Source organism: Notolabrus celidotus, chromosome 18 (assembly GCF_009762535.1).
Source record: "Notolabrus celidotus isolate fNotCel1 chromosome 18, fNotCel1.pri, whole genome shotgun sequence".
Classification (NCBI taxonomy): Eukaryota; Metazoa; Chordata; class Actinopteri; order Labriformes; family Labridae; genus Notolabrus; species Notolabrus celidotus.
In genome coordinates, this window is record NC_048289.1 from 7,248,823 (window position 1) to 7,261,066 (window position 12,244).

The 12,244-nt window shown below is 40.8% G+C and overlaps 1 protein-coding gene across 1 annotated transcript; it reads left to right on the top strand.

Annotated features, from left to right (window-relative positions):
- The first annotated feature begins 909 nt into the window (after positions 1-909).
- Positions 910-9,474, top strand: LOC117830119 (nucleoside diphosphate kinase A2-like). The gene is made up of 5 exons (XM_034708077.1): positions 910-1,034; positions 3,573-3,705; positions 5,965-6,066; positions 7,180-7,292; positions 9,019-9,474. Exons 2-5 carry the CDS (start codon positions 3,577-3,579, stop codon positions 9,131-9,133), a joined length of 459 nt encoding a protein of 152 aa, XP_034563968.1. The 5' UTR covers positions 910-1,034; positions 3,573-3,576; the 3' UTR covers positions 9,134-9,474.
- Positions 9,475-12,244: the final 2,770 nt, after the last annotated feature.

The window sequence follows — 12,244 nt, forward strand, 5'->3', positions numbered from 1 at the left end:
ATGTCAGTCATGTGCTTATTTGGGCAAAAACTCTTAATATTAATATCTTTTGAACTGTTGTGTTAGAAATAATTCACCCCCTGTACAGTGCCGATAGAGAAATGAGCTATGTAGACCGAAGCCGTTTTTTTTAACCAGGCTGTAATTAATGCTGTAAAGATCGTCTTTTTTGAATGGGTGTGTATGTGGTTTCTGGTGTTTCTGCAGCCAGCCTCCAGCGGATTCTCGATGAATTGCAGTTTATAACACTTCAGCATGGGCTTCATATTTTGAGACCGGAGGTTGCCGCTTGAGTATTTCTCAGTCAGTGAACAGTTAAATCTTCCCTTTAATCACTCTTAGGATCTTAAATCGGTCATTTACTCTGACCACTTGTTTTAAGTTATCTTAGTGAATACTTCCACAGGCCTAACCTTGAAAGATTTCTAACACAATCATCAAAAACGACTAATAGGTGTTATTGCGGGTATTTACACAACATTAGTCTTTTTACTTTCTGGTCTGTTTTGTTAAGTTTTTTTTATAAAAGCCTAAATAACTGTATAACTCGATTTTGAAACAAGCCCATGACGGTTTTTGGTGTTCCCATGTACATGAGCTGATGTGGTATTTCTTCTCAGATTCTTTGAATGTGTTTAATCGGCTGGAAAGAGACGTTGGATTCATACTGGGGGCCCTGGTTGCCAGATCTCGCGAGACGAAAAGACAAACCTGTGGACTGAGATCTCGCGAGTTTATGTCTCTGACAGAGCTGAACTCCGGAATTCCTCTATTAAATCCTAATTTTCCCTCTATAATGTGCAACTTCGACAACAAAATGTTTGAATATATGTGAACATATTTTTCCGTGCTCAAACTCAAGAATCACAAGGGATGATTTCAAACATCAGGATTGAATTTTGTCCCTCGTGTGTTTCCGTCGCCTCAGGCCCCTCCTCCGTGGATAAAAAGTGGCTGCGCGGAGTCAGTCGGTCTTCTCCCACGTCAACCGGAGCAACTACTGTGTGCCACCTTACCGGAGTCTCATTGTAAAGGTAATGTTTCAAATGTGTTCGTCTTTCAGAGTAAATGGGATTGTTATTCCTGTTTTTAGTGGTGTAGTCTATGTGCTCTCCACTCAGAGGAGTTCAAAGCCATGTTTCATCTGTTATTGCTCAGAAGTAGTCTATTTCTTGCCGGTGTAGTGTTCTTCTTTTGTCACACTTCCGGGTTATAAGATAATGTTAAGAAGCTCGTTTAGTGCTTATAAAGTTGTGTGGTGCGGTGTGAGGCTCTCGCGCAGCTTGTGGGGCGTTTTCCTCCTTGCTGCCTCTTTGTATGCTGCACTACAAAGGAGCCCTAGGCCCGCGCTAACAAAGACCATGTGGCGGAGTGTGAAGGCCCGGGCCTGCCCTGACAGCTCCGCAGAGGACCGACTGTCCCCCTGCTGCTGCTCTCAGCGCAAAGTAATGAACCAGTTTTGGCTTGTTGGCAGATTCCAGTAATGAGATGTTGCCTCCAGAGGATGAGACTCCTTTCTTGGATGGAGTTGGCTTTGACTTGGCCTCCTGTCAAATGCAGCCTGCAGACCAGAGCCAATGTGACATCAGAGCAGACAAAGTCCACTTTAGTCCTGCATGTGCACGTGGCGCCCAACGACCTTCCTAAAGCTAATTAAGTCATTTGTTTCAGCAAATATGCACACTTCCCCTCCATGCATATGCGGTAAGATGCTTTGCAAATGCGCATTGATGTGGCCTAGCAGACCCTCCTTTACGCATTTAGACTATAAGGACTTTGGTCTCCTGAACTGGTCTGCAAGTATCATATATACTTCCCTCTTTGAACATAGTCAGAATCTCTTCAGTATTTAACTTTTTCTAAAATCAGCACAAATATATAATTAAATCAATGTGCCAGGATGTGGTTGGTTGCAAGTTAGGGCAGTTCCACTTTAGCAAAATACATATGCAAGCTGTAGATGAGGAAAAAGCAGCAAATCAACCAGGCTGGCAAGTGAGGCAGGGATCCCAAGGTGCCAATCAGGGTGCTGTACTATTGCACCTTGATGATTATGCATATATAATGAAAAAGTTCTATTAAATCAGACTCTGAAAAACATACTGTATTCTGGGAGAAATTCAGCAAAGATGGTGAACAAAATTAGATAAATTTCTGCAATAACTTGTACATAACCACAAGCATCATAATGATGTATACTGAAGAACACTTGAGTATAGGATGTGTGTCATTAGTGCCATGACATGGAATCATGAAGTTGTGATGGGGTGACTCAAACTAGAAAGAAAATCAATATTTGGCCCCAGAAATACTTTGAGTCATCATGTGAATCAGGAGGTTAACACATTGCAGTGTTGGCGTTTGGCCCCACCCTTATTTGACTAGGAGGTGTCAGCAGGAATGAGCATAGTTGTTTTTCATGATGTGGTTCTGGTTGCGTCCCATTTATGAAAGCCATTGCTTCCTATCTGTGCCAAGAAAGTGGCAACATGTAAGCATGAGTCATTTGGTGCAACTCTTAAAAGTGCAACATCACTGAACTTGAAGCAAACACCTTCTCCAGGACTGAGAATGGATCAGTAAATGTGAAGTAACGTGATTGGCTTCAAGCCATTTCTACCGTGCAGCGCACAGCCTTCGGGTTCATATGATGCTGCTCTTCCTGTGGTGTTGTTTGGGAATCACATCAGATGATGGTCCAAGGAGCTGGCAGTGGGAGTCAGAGTCAGGATTATGTGATTGAGATCTAAGCTGCCCTAATGCATCGAAGTCCAGCATTGATGGTGGTTTCTGCACAAAGAGATGCCAGGACTGACTCTGCAGCTGCACGTGACGGTTCTCTCTAGAACTTGATTTAAAAGTGTGACCCTTTATTTAAATGAATTGGCGTCTAAATCATTCTAGGAAAGTAAATGGAAGCATTGTGTATTTAAAGGGATATTTTTCCATAAAATGATTTCCATACATCTCAACATTTTTGCAGTCTTAGCTGAGCTGCTGTTCTGTGAGACTGCTTTAAAAATGTCTGATTCAAAGGAAAGAAAGTAAACTCATAGCTCAAGAGGGCTTCTGGGAAATGTTTTGCTTTCGTGCACTTCACTGTCCAGAGTTTTCTTTAGCAAACCTTCACAAATGAGCTTCTGAAGCTGATGTGCTGTCTGTTTTTTAAGAGGTGGATGGCACTTAAGGTAGTTCTAGTTTCTATTGGCTGACAAAGTGATTAATCTCCTGATTGTTTCAGCTCCTGACCTTGTGCGACACACAAACGGTGAGCAGGAAAAAATAAAGTACAGGTTCACCAGAAATCATGTGACGGTGCAGGTCTTTAGTGCTTGGGCGTGGCTGCATCTCAAAGTCACAGTCGTCCAGTTTGAGCACTCAGATTCACACAAACCTGAGGCGCGTGTCGTCTATGATTATCTGTGTACTATGGGGTCGGTGCCCTCTGCACCCGGCCCCAGACCTGCTGTCAGTGCCAAATGCAAGAAAGAGGAGTGAGTGGAGGAGTTCTCTTTTTTCCAGCTTTCTTTTTCTTGCTGCTGCTGCTTCATTGTGTCTCTTTCATGTTTCAGAATCATGGCAGAGCTGAAGGAGCGCACATTTATCGCCATCAAGCCTGATGGAGTGCAGAGGGGCATCATCGGAGAGGTCATCAAGAGGTTTGAGCAAAAAGGCTTCAAACTCGTTGGGATGAAGATGACCCATGTAAGTACAAAAAATATATATTGTGCATGAATGTAAAGGGTTGAAGATGAACTGCTTCCATAATGTTCCGTGTAAATTATAACCCTGCACAGGTTACAAAAACTATCATGCGAGTGCAGAGTGAGCGTTAAGACCTCTGGTGAGCTGATTAGCCTGCTTGTCTATTCCTGACTGCCGCACAGCAGATTAGAACAGAGTCGAGGTCCCTGATCCTCTAACATCTGATCTGAGACTGAGTGGGATGCTGCTTAACTTTACCATGAAGTCGGAGTCATTTATAAACCTAGACGTAACTTTACCATGAAGTCTCAGTTATAAACGTGCATTATGAAATAAATAATTTAAAGTCCATCCTGTGGTTCTTGGTGCAAAGAAATGCCCAGTTGCTGCTAACTGATGGAAGTAGATCAACCATGGTGCTGCGTTGTTGCAGGAGGATGTAAAGTTAAACTGCAGGTTTTCATATTTTTATTCACTCTTGCTAAAATTTTGAAGCTAAACATCAAAATGATCATTTAAACAGAAGTGTTGCAGGATGTTGGCTTTAATCTGTTTTTGTCCAGCATCACTGAAACATTAAGATGTGGTGGGATTTCAGCTCAGGGGGTGTTTGTGGTTTTCTGCCCTGTGACCCTGGTCTAACATTAGAGTGGGATGTGTTGACCATGTGACCAGGTGTGCTGTAAGGTTTTCATGTCAGCTGGAATGAGTCAGGAAATAGAGGTAGGGTCTCTCAGGGACTTCAGTGTTTAATCCTGGAAGATTATTTACACCTCATGGTGGGAGGGTGGGGGGGCAAAGTAAAGATTATGTGGGTTAGAACTGTACCATGCAAAGAGGAAACCAAATATAAACATGATCCAGAAATACCTGAGACTTTAGATGAGGGACCACTTGGCTTGTTTTCAGCGCACAGTTCAAAGCCAGCATCTCTGATGGTATGAGTATCATAAGTGTCCATGGCATGGGTAGCTTGCACATCTGTGAAGGCTCCATTAATAATGAACAATATATACAGGTAGGAGCAACATATGCTGCCATCCAGATGATGCCTTTTTCAGGGAAGACCTTAAAACCTTTCTGAAATGTGCTGCTGGCATCAAATTTAAACTGAAACTGGAAAAAGTAATTATTATATATGTTGTCTTTGCACTCTTTTCAATTAAATATAGGCTTCAAATGATTTGCATGATATCAAATTCTGTTTTTAATAGACATTTTACTAAGTGACTGAACTCTTATGGAATTGGGGTTATAGACCGAAAAGACCATTATCCTTAAGGACTGACTTCATGAAGTATTTTTGAATAGTTGAAGTTGCATGAACGTATTTAGCCCAAAAGTTAAAGGTTATCCAACTTAAACTGTAAATGACTGACATTGAGTTAAAACATTTAAAGGGTATCTGTATCACTGTTTTGAAAGTGTTCATGCAAATTTGAACTTAAAGTGCTGAGTGCACAGGTGTTAAGGATGGTTGCATTTGCAATTAAAAAAAAATAAATTTGTAGTTAGTTTTTTTTTGCTTTTTTTTTTTAATGCTGCATCTCAAGTAAAACAAAAGTTTTTATCAGAAATATGTGGCAAAAATCTGAAAATGAAACCCTCAAGCAACAACTAATTGTCTGTGAGCTTTATTTAGTCCTTCAGCGAGCTTTGCAAAGTGCTCAGCTGGTGGAGTAATCTGACAAGCAAGACCAGGTCTGCACAACTGACCAAGAGTGAAGGTTCAGCATGGTATTTATCGTCTTCAGAGATTAAGATGATCTCAACGTTAAACAAACCCAAAGACCTGTGCAGGAAACCAGAGAGCTCGTTACGACCTCTCCCTTTGTGGTCATCTTCTTGACCTCTCACTCCCTGGTTTCCCCCTCAGCCAGACATACAGATAACAATATATAAACCACAGAAGGTGTGTATGTAACTAACTCCTGATAAACACAGGAATAACATACTATCAGGCCTGTGTTTTTCCCATCACAAGTATAAGTTCGGCTCAGGCTTTTGTCCTGTAGTTTAACCGTAGATATGTTTAGTGTAATAAACATTGAGTTTTATACAAAGACACTTAATGCAGTAAAAGTGGATTGGCCAATTCAATCAAATCCAAGCTCCAGGACAGACTCTCTCCCCCTCTCCCTCCGCTCCGTGGATCCTTTTGTGTAATGAAATAGAAAGCTTCAAGCAACCTGGTAGCTTTAGCTTTTTGTGAGAAAGTGTCTAAAAAGGCGACGTCTGTCATGTCTCCCTCTCCTGCAGGCGTCTGAGGACCTCCTGATGCAGCACTACATCGACCTGAAGGAAAGACCATTCTTCCCAACTCTCATCAACTACATGAGCTCTGGTCCAGTGGTTGCCATGGTAAGAGACACCAAACAGCAGGTTGTATAAGAGTGTGTGGTGAGCTCAATGAACCTGAAACTCTGATGAGCTCTGATGGAACCTTAAACCTGCTCTGCTGCTGGGCCGGTGTGGAAAAATACACCCTCGGCTTTACTTCTGGTACTTCTGGTTCCTACTTTTAATTACTTTGGTCTTATGGTCTGTTTTCAAATCAAACCCTGGTCTGCTTTTACCACACTGGGTCCAGCTCTGACACTTGACACAAGGAGAAGTAGTGAGACGACTAAGAAACAGCTGTGTTGCTTATGCTGTACTTCATAAAACATTTCAAAAGTGTTCATAGTGGGGCCTAATCTGCTTCAGTAGCCCTGTGACAGAAACCAATGTGTCTAAATCGACCCTGCATGATGAGTTTCTGCCTCCATTTGTTTTGGCTGTTTGTGTGCACTTAACAGGAAGGGGGGCAGACTGCATGCACAGGGGTCTGTTCTGATACATCAAACTCCCTGTTACAAAACCAAGTACAACGTGGCAGCATGAAGTGTTTCAGGTCAAATGATTTGACATTGCACGTCCTGTGATTTAACTATAAACTATTGCACATTTGCTCGATGGTAATATGATGTTTTCTGAGTGTGTGACATCGTTAAAAGGATCCCTATAGAGACCTGCTTTTATTTTATATCGTAAGGCTTTTGTTTCAACCTGAAACAGCGGATAGATCTCTACAAAGCTACTGCTCTCTGCTGTCGAACCAGTACTTTGACCTTGCAGAACACAGAACACTGGTTTGCCTTTGCTTCTGTTACCCACATTTTTTATTGCATTCAAACTAACTGCTTAAAAAAAACAGCTAAATGACTGAATATCATGTCAGTTGTGAGTAAATGTAGTGTTTTTGTTAGTGAGGTCTTGCAGCTTTTAAAGAAGACCATGTAAACGAGCAAATGTCTGTATCCTTCAAGGGTTTATTTCCATCCATCTACAGAAGTTATGCCTATTGATCATTTAGAGCTCATTATGTTTGAATGCTGCTAAGTTTTTAAACTAGCTGTACTCCTCTTTAGTGTAAGATCTATTGGCCTGAAAGCACCACTTGACTCATCTCATCTCTCCTCGTCTTAATTTCAGGTGTGGGAAGGCAAGGGTGCTGTGAAGACCGGCAGAGTGATGCTGGGTGAGACCAACCCCGCCGACTCCAAGCCCGGAACCATCAGAGGAGACTTCTGCATCGATGTCAGCAAGTGAGTGTGCTGCTTTACCTTCAATGCACCTTTTTTTTTTATTTTATATTTTATTTTTAATTTTTTAAACAAGCCAACAAAGTCCTGAGCGCTGAACACACGTGTACTTCGTCAGCATCAGATGTGCAACAATCGGCATGTGAGAGCTTGAGATGGTATACAAGTAAGGAGTAGGATGCAGAAGTGTAAAGGTAATAAGCTGTGCCTTTTTTAAAAGCAGTCCTACATCTCTGCTGCAGTGGTCAGAAACAAACGTACAGAGCAACAAAGGACTTCACATGGATGACAAAAAGCGAACATACAGAGGTTTAGATGAAAAAAGTCCTTTTTTATTGAACAAAGAGAAAAAATGCAAACATTTCAATCCATCCTGGAATAATTTAGTGTGCCTGTTCGCCCTTTGTTCTGTTTTTCAAGAGCAACAAAGGAAGGACTCGTACAAAAGACAGAGTCCCCATTTATGTAGAAACAAAGATGTCCTCTAGTTTGAATTTTGTCATTGAAGTGTTGACCAACTGAAGCAAGAACAAACTGGGAAAAAACATTAATGCCAGTGCTTTGCAAAAACAACCTTCAAATGACCACACGTGTTTATCTGCACTCGTCACAAAGGTTGTCCAAATTTTGGATTCTTACTTCTCAGCGGTATAGATGGTGATGTCACCCTTGACCCTAGCTTACAGCGCTGCACAGTGACTGACACAAAGTAATGACCACATTAGAGATGAAAATATGAGGGCGCACACTCTGCAGATCCACACACCACCTCTGCATTGTGAATGATAATTCACATGTTTTCTTTATACTGTTTGATTGTCAGCTGATGCAGGATGCAAATCTGATTTTTAGATATCTAAACAGAGGGGGATGGGTTCATCAACTTATTGTCACCAATTAATCTTAACAAATGTCACTAACTGATTATTTTCTAAATGGAAGTTGGGTGGTCAACAGGGTGTTTAACTTAACTTCCAATCATTTTTCAGCTAATGTCCACTTTAGGGATGCTGGTTATGACAAGTGGTTAAGTAATATAACCCCCTTGTACAGAGGCTATGGTCTTGAAGCAGGCAACCCAGGTTCAATTCAAACCCTCTGCTCCTTTGTCACGTTACTCCCTGCTCTCTCTCTCTCTCAATTTCATGCTCAAACACTGTCCTATCCTCTGAATAAAGCTATAAAAGCCTCAAAATGTATTAAAAATAAATTAACAGCCACTTTAAAAGTGAATAAAGTAACGCTGGTAAGTACTGATCAATTCATGTGTGCCCAGCGCAGATATCAAAACTCCTCTTAGGGTTACCAGGAGTTAAAGGACTTTTTTTTTCCCTCCCATCATGGTATCAAAACAGACCTCGATCTGGTTACATTTTACTGCTATCGTATCAAAGCTCAAATTCAGGCTTTGTTACAAATCTGTCTGTGAAAAAGAATCACCGTTTATTTCTAGGCATTATCACTTCTTGCTTTGTTTAAGATTAGTTGTTTTTTTTTGTTCAAACTTTATTGAACACTCTCAACACTTGTTTACATTTAGTGAGGGGACAAATTTGCATAAGATTTGCAATGAACTCTGAAGACTCGTGCAAAGTTTACTCGCTCCACTTAAGACTTGCACACTCGGTAAAGGGAGCAAGCACCTGGCTGAGTGGAGATTTGGATTGGTTCCACAGGATGCAAACCCAGCGTCTGTTAACTCTCTCTTCTTCCTCTGCTTTCTTCTCAGGAACATCATCCACGGCAGCGACTCAGTGGATAGTGCCAACAAGGAGATCTCCCTGTGGTTCAAGGATGACGAGCTGGTCAGCTACTCAAGCTGTGCCTTCAGCTGGCTGTACTAAACCTCTCAGCCCTGCGGCGTCCTCACACCGGGCTGGGGACCAGTGACACTCTTGCCTCAGTTTTCCCGTTTTTGGCCCGTAGCCTAGAGGGCAGAAGAGCTGACGTCTGAAGTTCATGTCCCACTGTCATCACATTCCCATCTGATCCTCTACTCATCGTCATACTGTACTCTGATGTGGTCTGCAAGGTCCAGATCTAGTCCGGATTCATTCCTGATCTCATTCCTTTTAGAAACATTCCACTCATCCCATCGATGTACAGTTAATGACTAACCAGCCTTTGACTGTCAGTTTTGTTAAACGGTGAATTTGCTTTCCAATAAAACTGCACACAACACAAACTGTCTCCTGGTTCATTGTAGGATCTCTCTCAGATCTGATGTACGGGGATCCTGTGGCGGCCTGCTCGGCTTTAACGGTAGGATTAGTTAATGATGTGTTGGTTCATATCTGATCCTGCACAGGGTTTAGTTTGAGTGCTTTGGGCTGGATAAAGGTTTCCATCTAGTCCCAAAATAGAGACAATGGAGCTATTGTACCGTGTATTCACGTGCTCCTCACATGGGGACATCTCAAAGGTCAGGTACTCCTCATTTTGGTTTTAGGACAATCTTAAGTGTGAACATCAGACACTTTGGAGAGGATGCATTAATCAGGGTCTCTTAAAATGAACCTTGATGGTAAAACCTGAGTAAAATATAGGTAAATCAGTTATTGCAATGATTGAGACATCAACTGACTCCCATTTCTTTCTACAGATGTGCATTTACATATGAGGGGGTTATAAAATAAAACTTTTGGACTAGTTTTCCCATCTTCAGAGGGTGTTGGTGTGATTGTTGAATGCAGGGTTCTGCATGATTTTTTTTTTTAAATTCAAACTGATACTTTTTAAGATTCTGGACCAGATTTAGTCTCTTCATTGTACAAAACTGGATTATATAGGGTAAAAATGTAATCCTCTAACATCAAGGTGTTTATGAAATATCAAGACTTCTCTTCTGCTGTACAGAGCATAGCCAAAGAACCCAAAAAGGGGTGCTGGCTTTCACACTGCAGAATTTATCTGGATGTTAGACGCAGTGACTTAACCCAAAAGATTTAGAGCTCCCCCTGCTGACTGGCTGGAGTAAAGTTCATAAACCCTGCCATGTAAAGATGATTGACGGTGCTGTCAACCAATGAGGCTCGTGCAGCGCTGTGTGCACCAGATTATTAGGGTAGAGGAGGAACGGTGAGAGGAAACATAAACACTAACACAAGAGACATTGAACTTTCAATAACTGTGAGTGTCTGCATCAAACCCACACAAGAATCTGTTCTGCTGTGGACCAGACCCACCTGAGAGGTGTTTGGACATATTAGTAAGCAAAATGCATGTATGGTGAGCATTGAGTGTGTGATGACAGTACCCCAGCTCTACCAGTCCCTTTCTGGCAGTCTTTTGGCTTCTCACTTCATGATGGACGCAAATAAATGCACGTTGGTGACACTGGCTGTCAATAGTGACAGCATGGTTTTTTCAGCAAATTTTAAAGACATATTAAAACCTTTTTTAGGTTTACTAAATATGGATTTATTGATATTGGAGCAAAGTAACTTGTATAAAGTTCTTGCCAAAACGTTCCAGGTAACAGGATGAAAATATGTCGAAGTTCTCATCTGCCAAAATGTGTCATCCATAACAAGGAATCATTAACCCTTTCACACACAGTGGTCTCTACAGTGAACAGCTATTCAAAGCTGTTGACTGCTACTGGATTGTATCACACCAGCCACGTCAATAGACTTAAGTTAGTCCCTTCACTGCCACCCACTGGCCAGATGATGGTGTGACAAAAATGTATCAAAATCTAGATGGCCGACAGAGGGTCAGAAATGCCATGCAGCAATGTTGCAATATCTTTCAGTTCCTTTTCTTCTAATCTAGAGCGACCTCACAGAGTAACCCTTCGAGTAACCAAGGAGCAGTATAAATATTAAAACTCCAAGAACTGATTCAATGATTGGAGAAAATTATGACACATGCAATAAACTGGACGTCATCCATTACTGGCTTTATTTCAGTTGGGGTTGATACTATTGTGGGGACTGGATGTGGAGCAAATTATTCCAAATATATCAACTGATTTATGATTCTAAACTGCAAGCTTTTTTATTTTATTTTGCAAAAACAGTTTTTGCAACTGATGTTCTCATGTTCTCTGATAAAATGTCTGCTGTTGTGCTGTTCTGAAAGCCTCCAGGCCAGAACTGTAGATGTAGTTTAATCTCCAGTTTTTATTCCTTAACAAAAACCTTCAAAACACAAATTCAAGGACTGAAATCAATTCTCCTCAACCCAGTGGACATGTGACAAACTGAAAATGTGGTGTTTCTAAAGAGTTAATATTGCTTTTCTTTTTATGCATTAAAAACATACGAAAATTGTTTTTTAATGAGATGTGAACTCTGGTGGACACTTCTGTAACTTGCTCAATATAAAAAATATTTACTGTCATTAGAAGTCAAAATGAACATTTACATAATGTTGCTTATCTAGCTATACATGAAAGAGTTGAATACACATCAGCACATATGAGTTTGTCTGGAAAAATCTCACACCAAACACTGAACCACCTTCTCCAACATGCCAGCTGTACAAGACGCACCTTAACATCTGTTGTTGAAAGCTGATTGGCGCATAGTTTGATTCTTAGTTTAATGTGAACATCATTTAACACTCATGTATTGAAAACAAACTTGACCAAGTCTTATTATCAGACAGGATCAGTATAGCTAAATCTTGCTTTTCACCTGACTCAATATACAGAGTTTCTACAGTTTCTACAGTGGTAGAAAAAGTTTTTTGGACACCCTTACAATTTTGCACAATCTCAAATGTTGTCATGAAATATCGTGGAAAAATCTTTTTTGTGTTGCAAGCATTAGACAGACATAAACAAATACAAATTCTATATTTTTTGTTTATTGTTTACAAGAAAAACTAACAAATCAAAATTCTTGACAGTTTCAATATGTCAGTTCTCAACATTGTCGGTATCAAAGTAAACAAATAACAGAGAATGTGTTCAAAACTGAACAAAAAATAAATAATCCTACTAAAAGAAA

Bases quoted from the DNA above. Each gene is read 5' to 3' on its own strand.
- LOC117830119 (XM_034708077.1), top strand. From the start codon at position 3,577: ATGGCAGAGCTGAAGGAGCGCACATTTATCGCCATCAAGCCTGATGGA. The intron at 6,067-7,179 runs GTAAGAGACACC...TCTTAATTTCAG, and splicing joins CTGGTCCAGTGGTTGCCATG to GTGTGGGAAGGCAAGGGTGC. The intron at 7,293-9,018 runs GTGAGTGTGCTG...CTTTCTTCTCAG, and splicing joins TTCTGCATCGATGTCAGCAA to GAACATCATCCACGGCAGCG.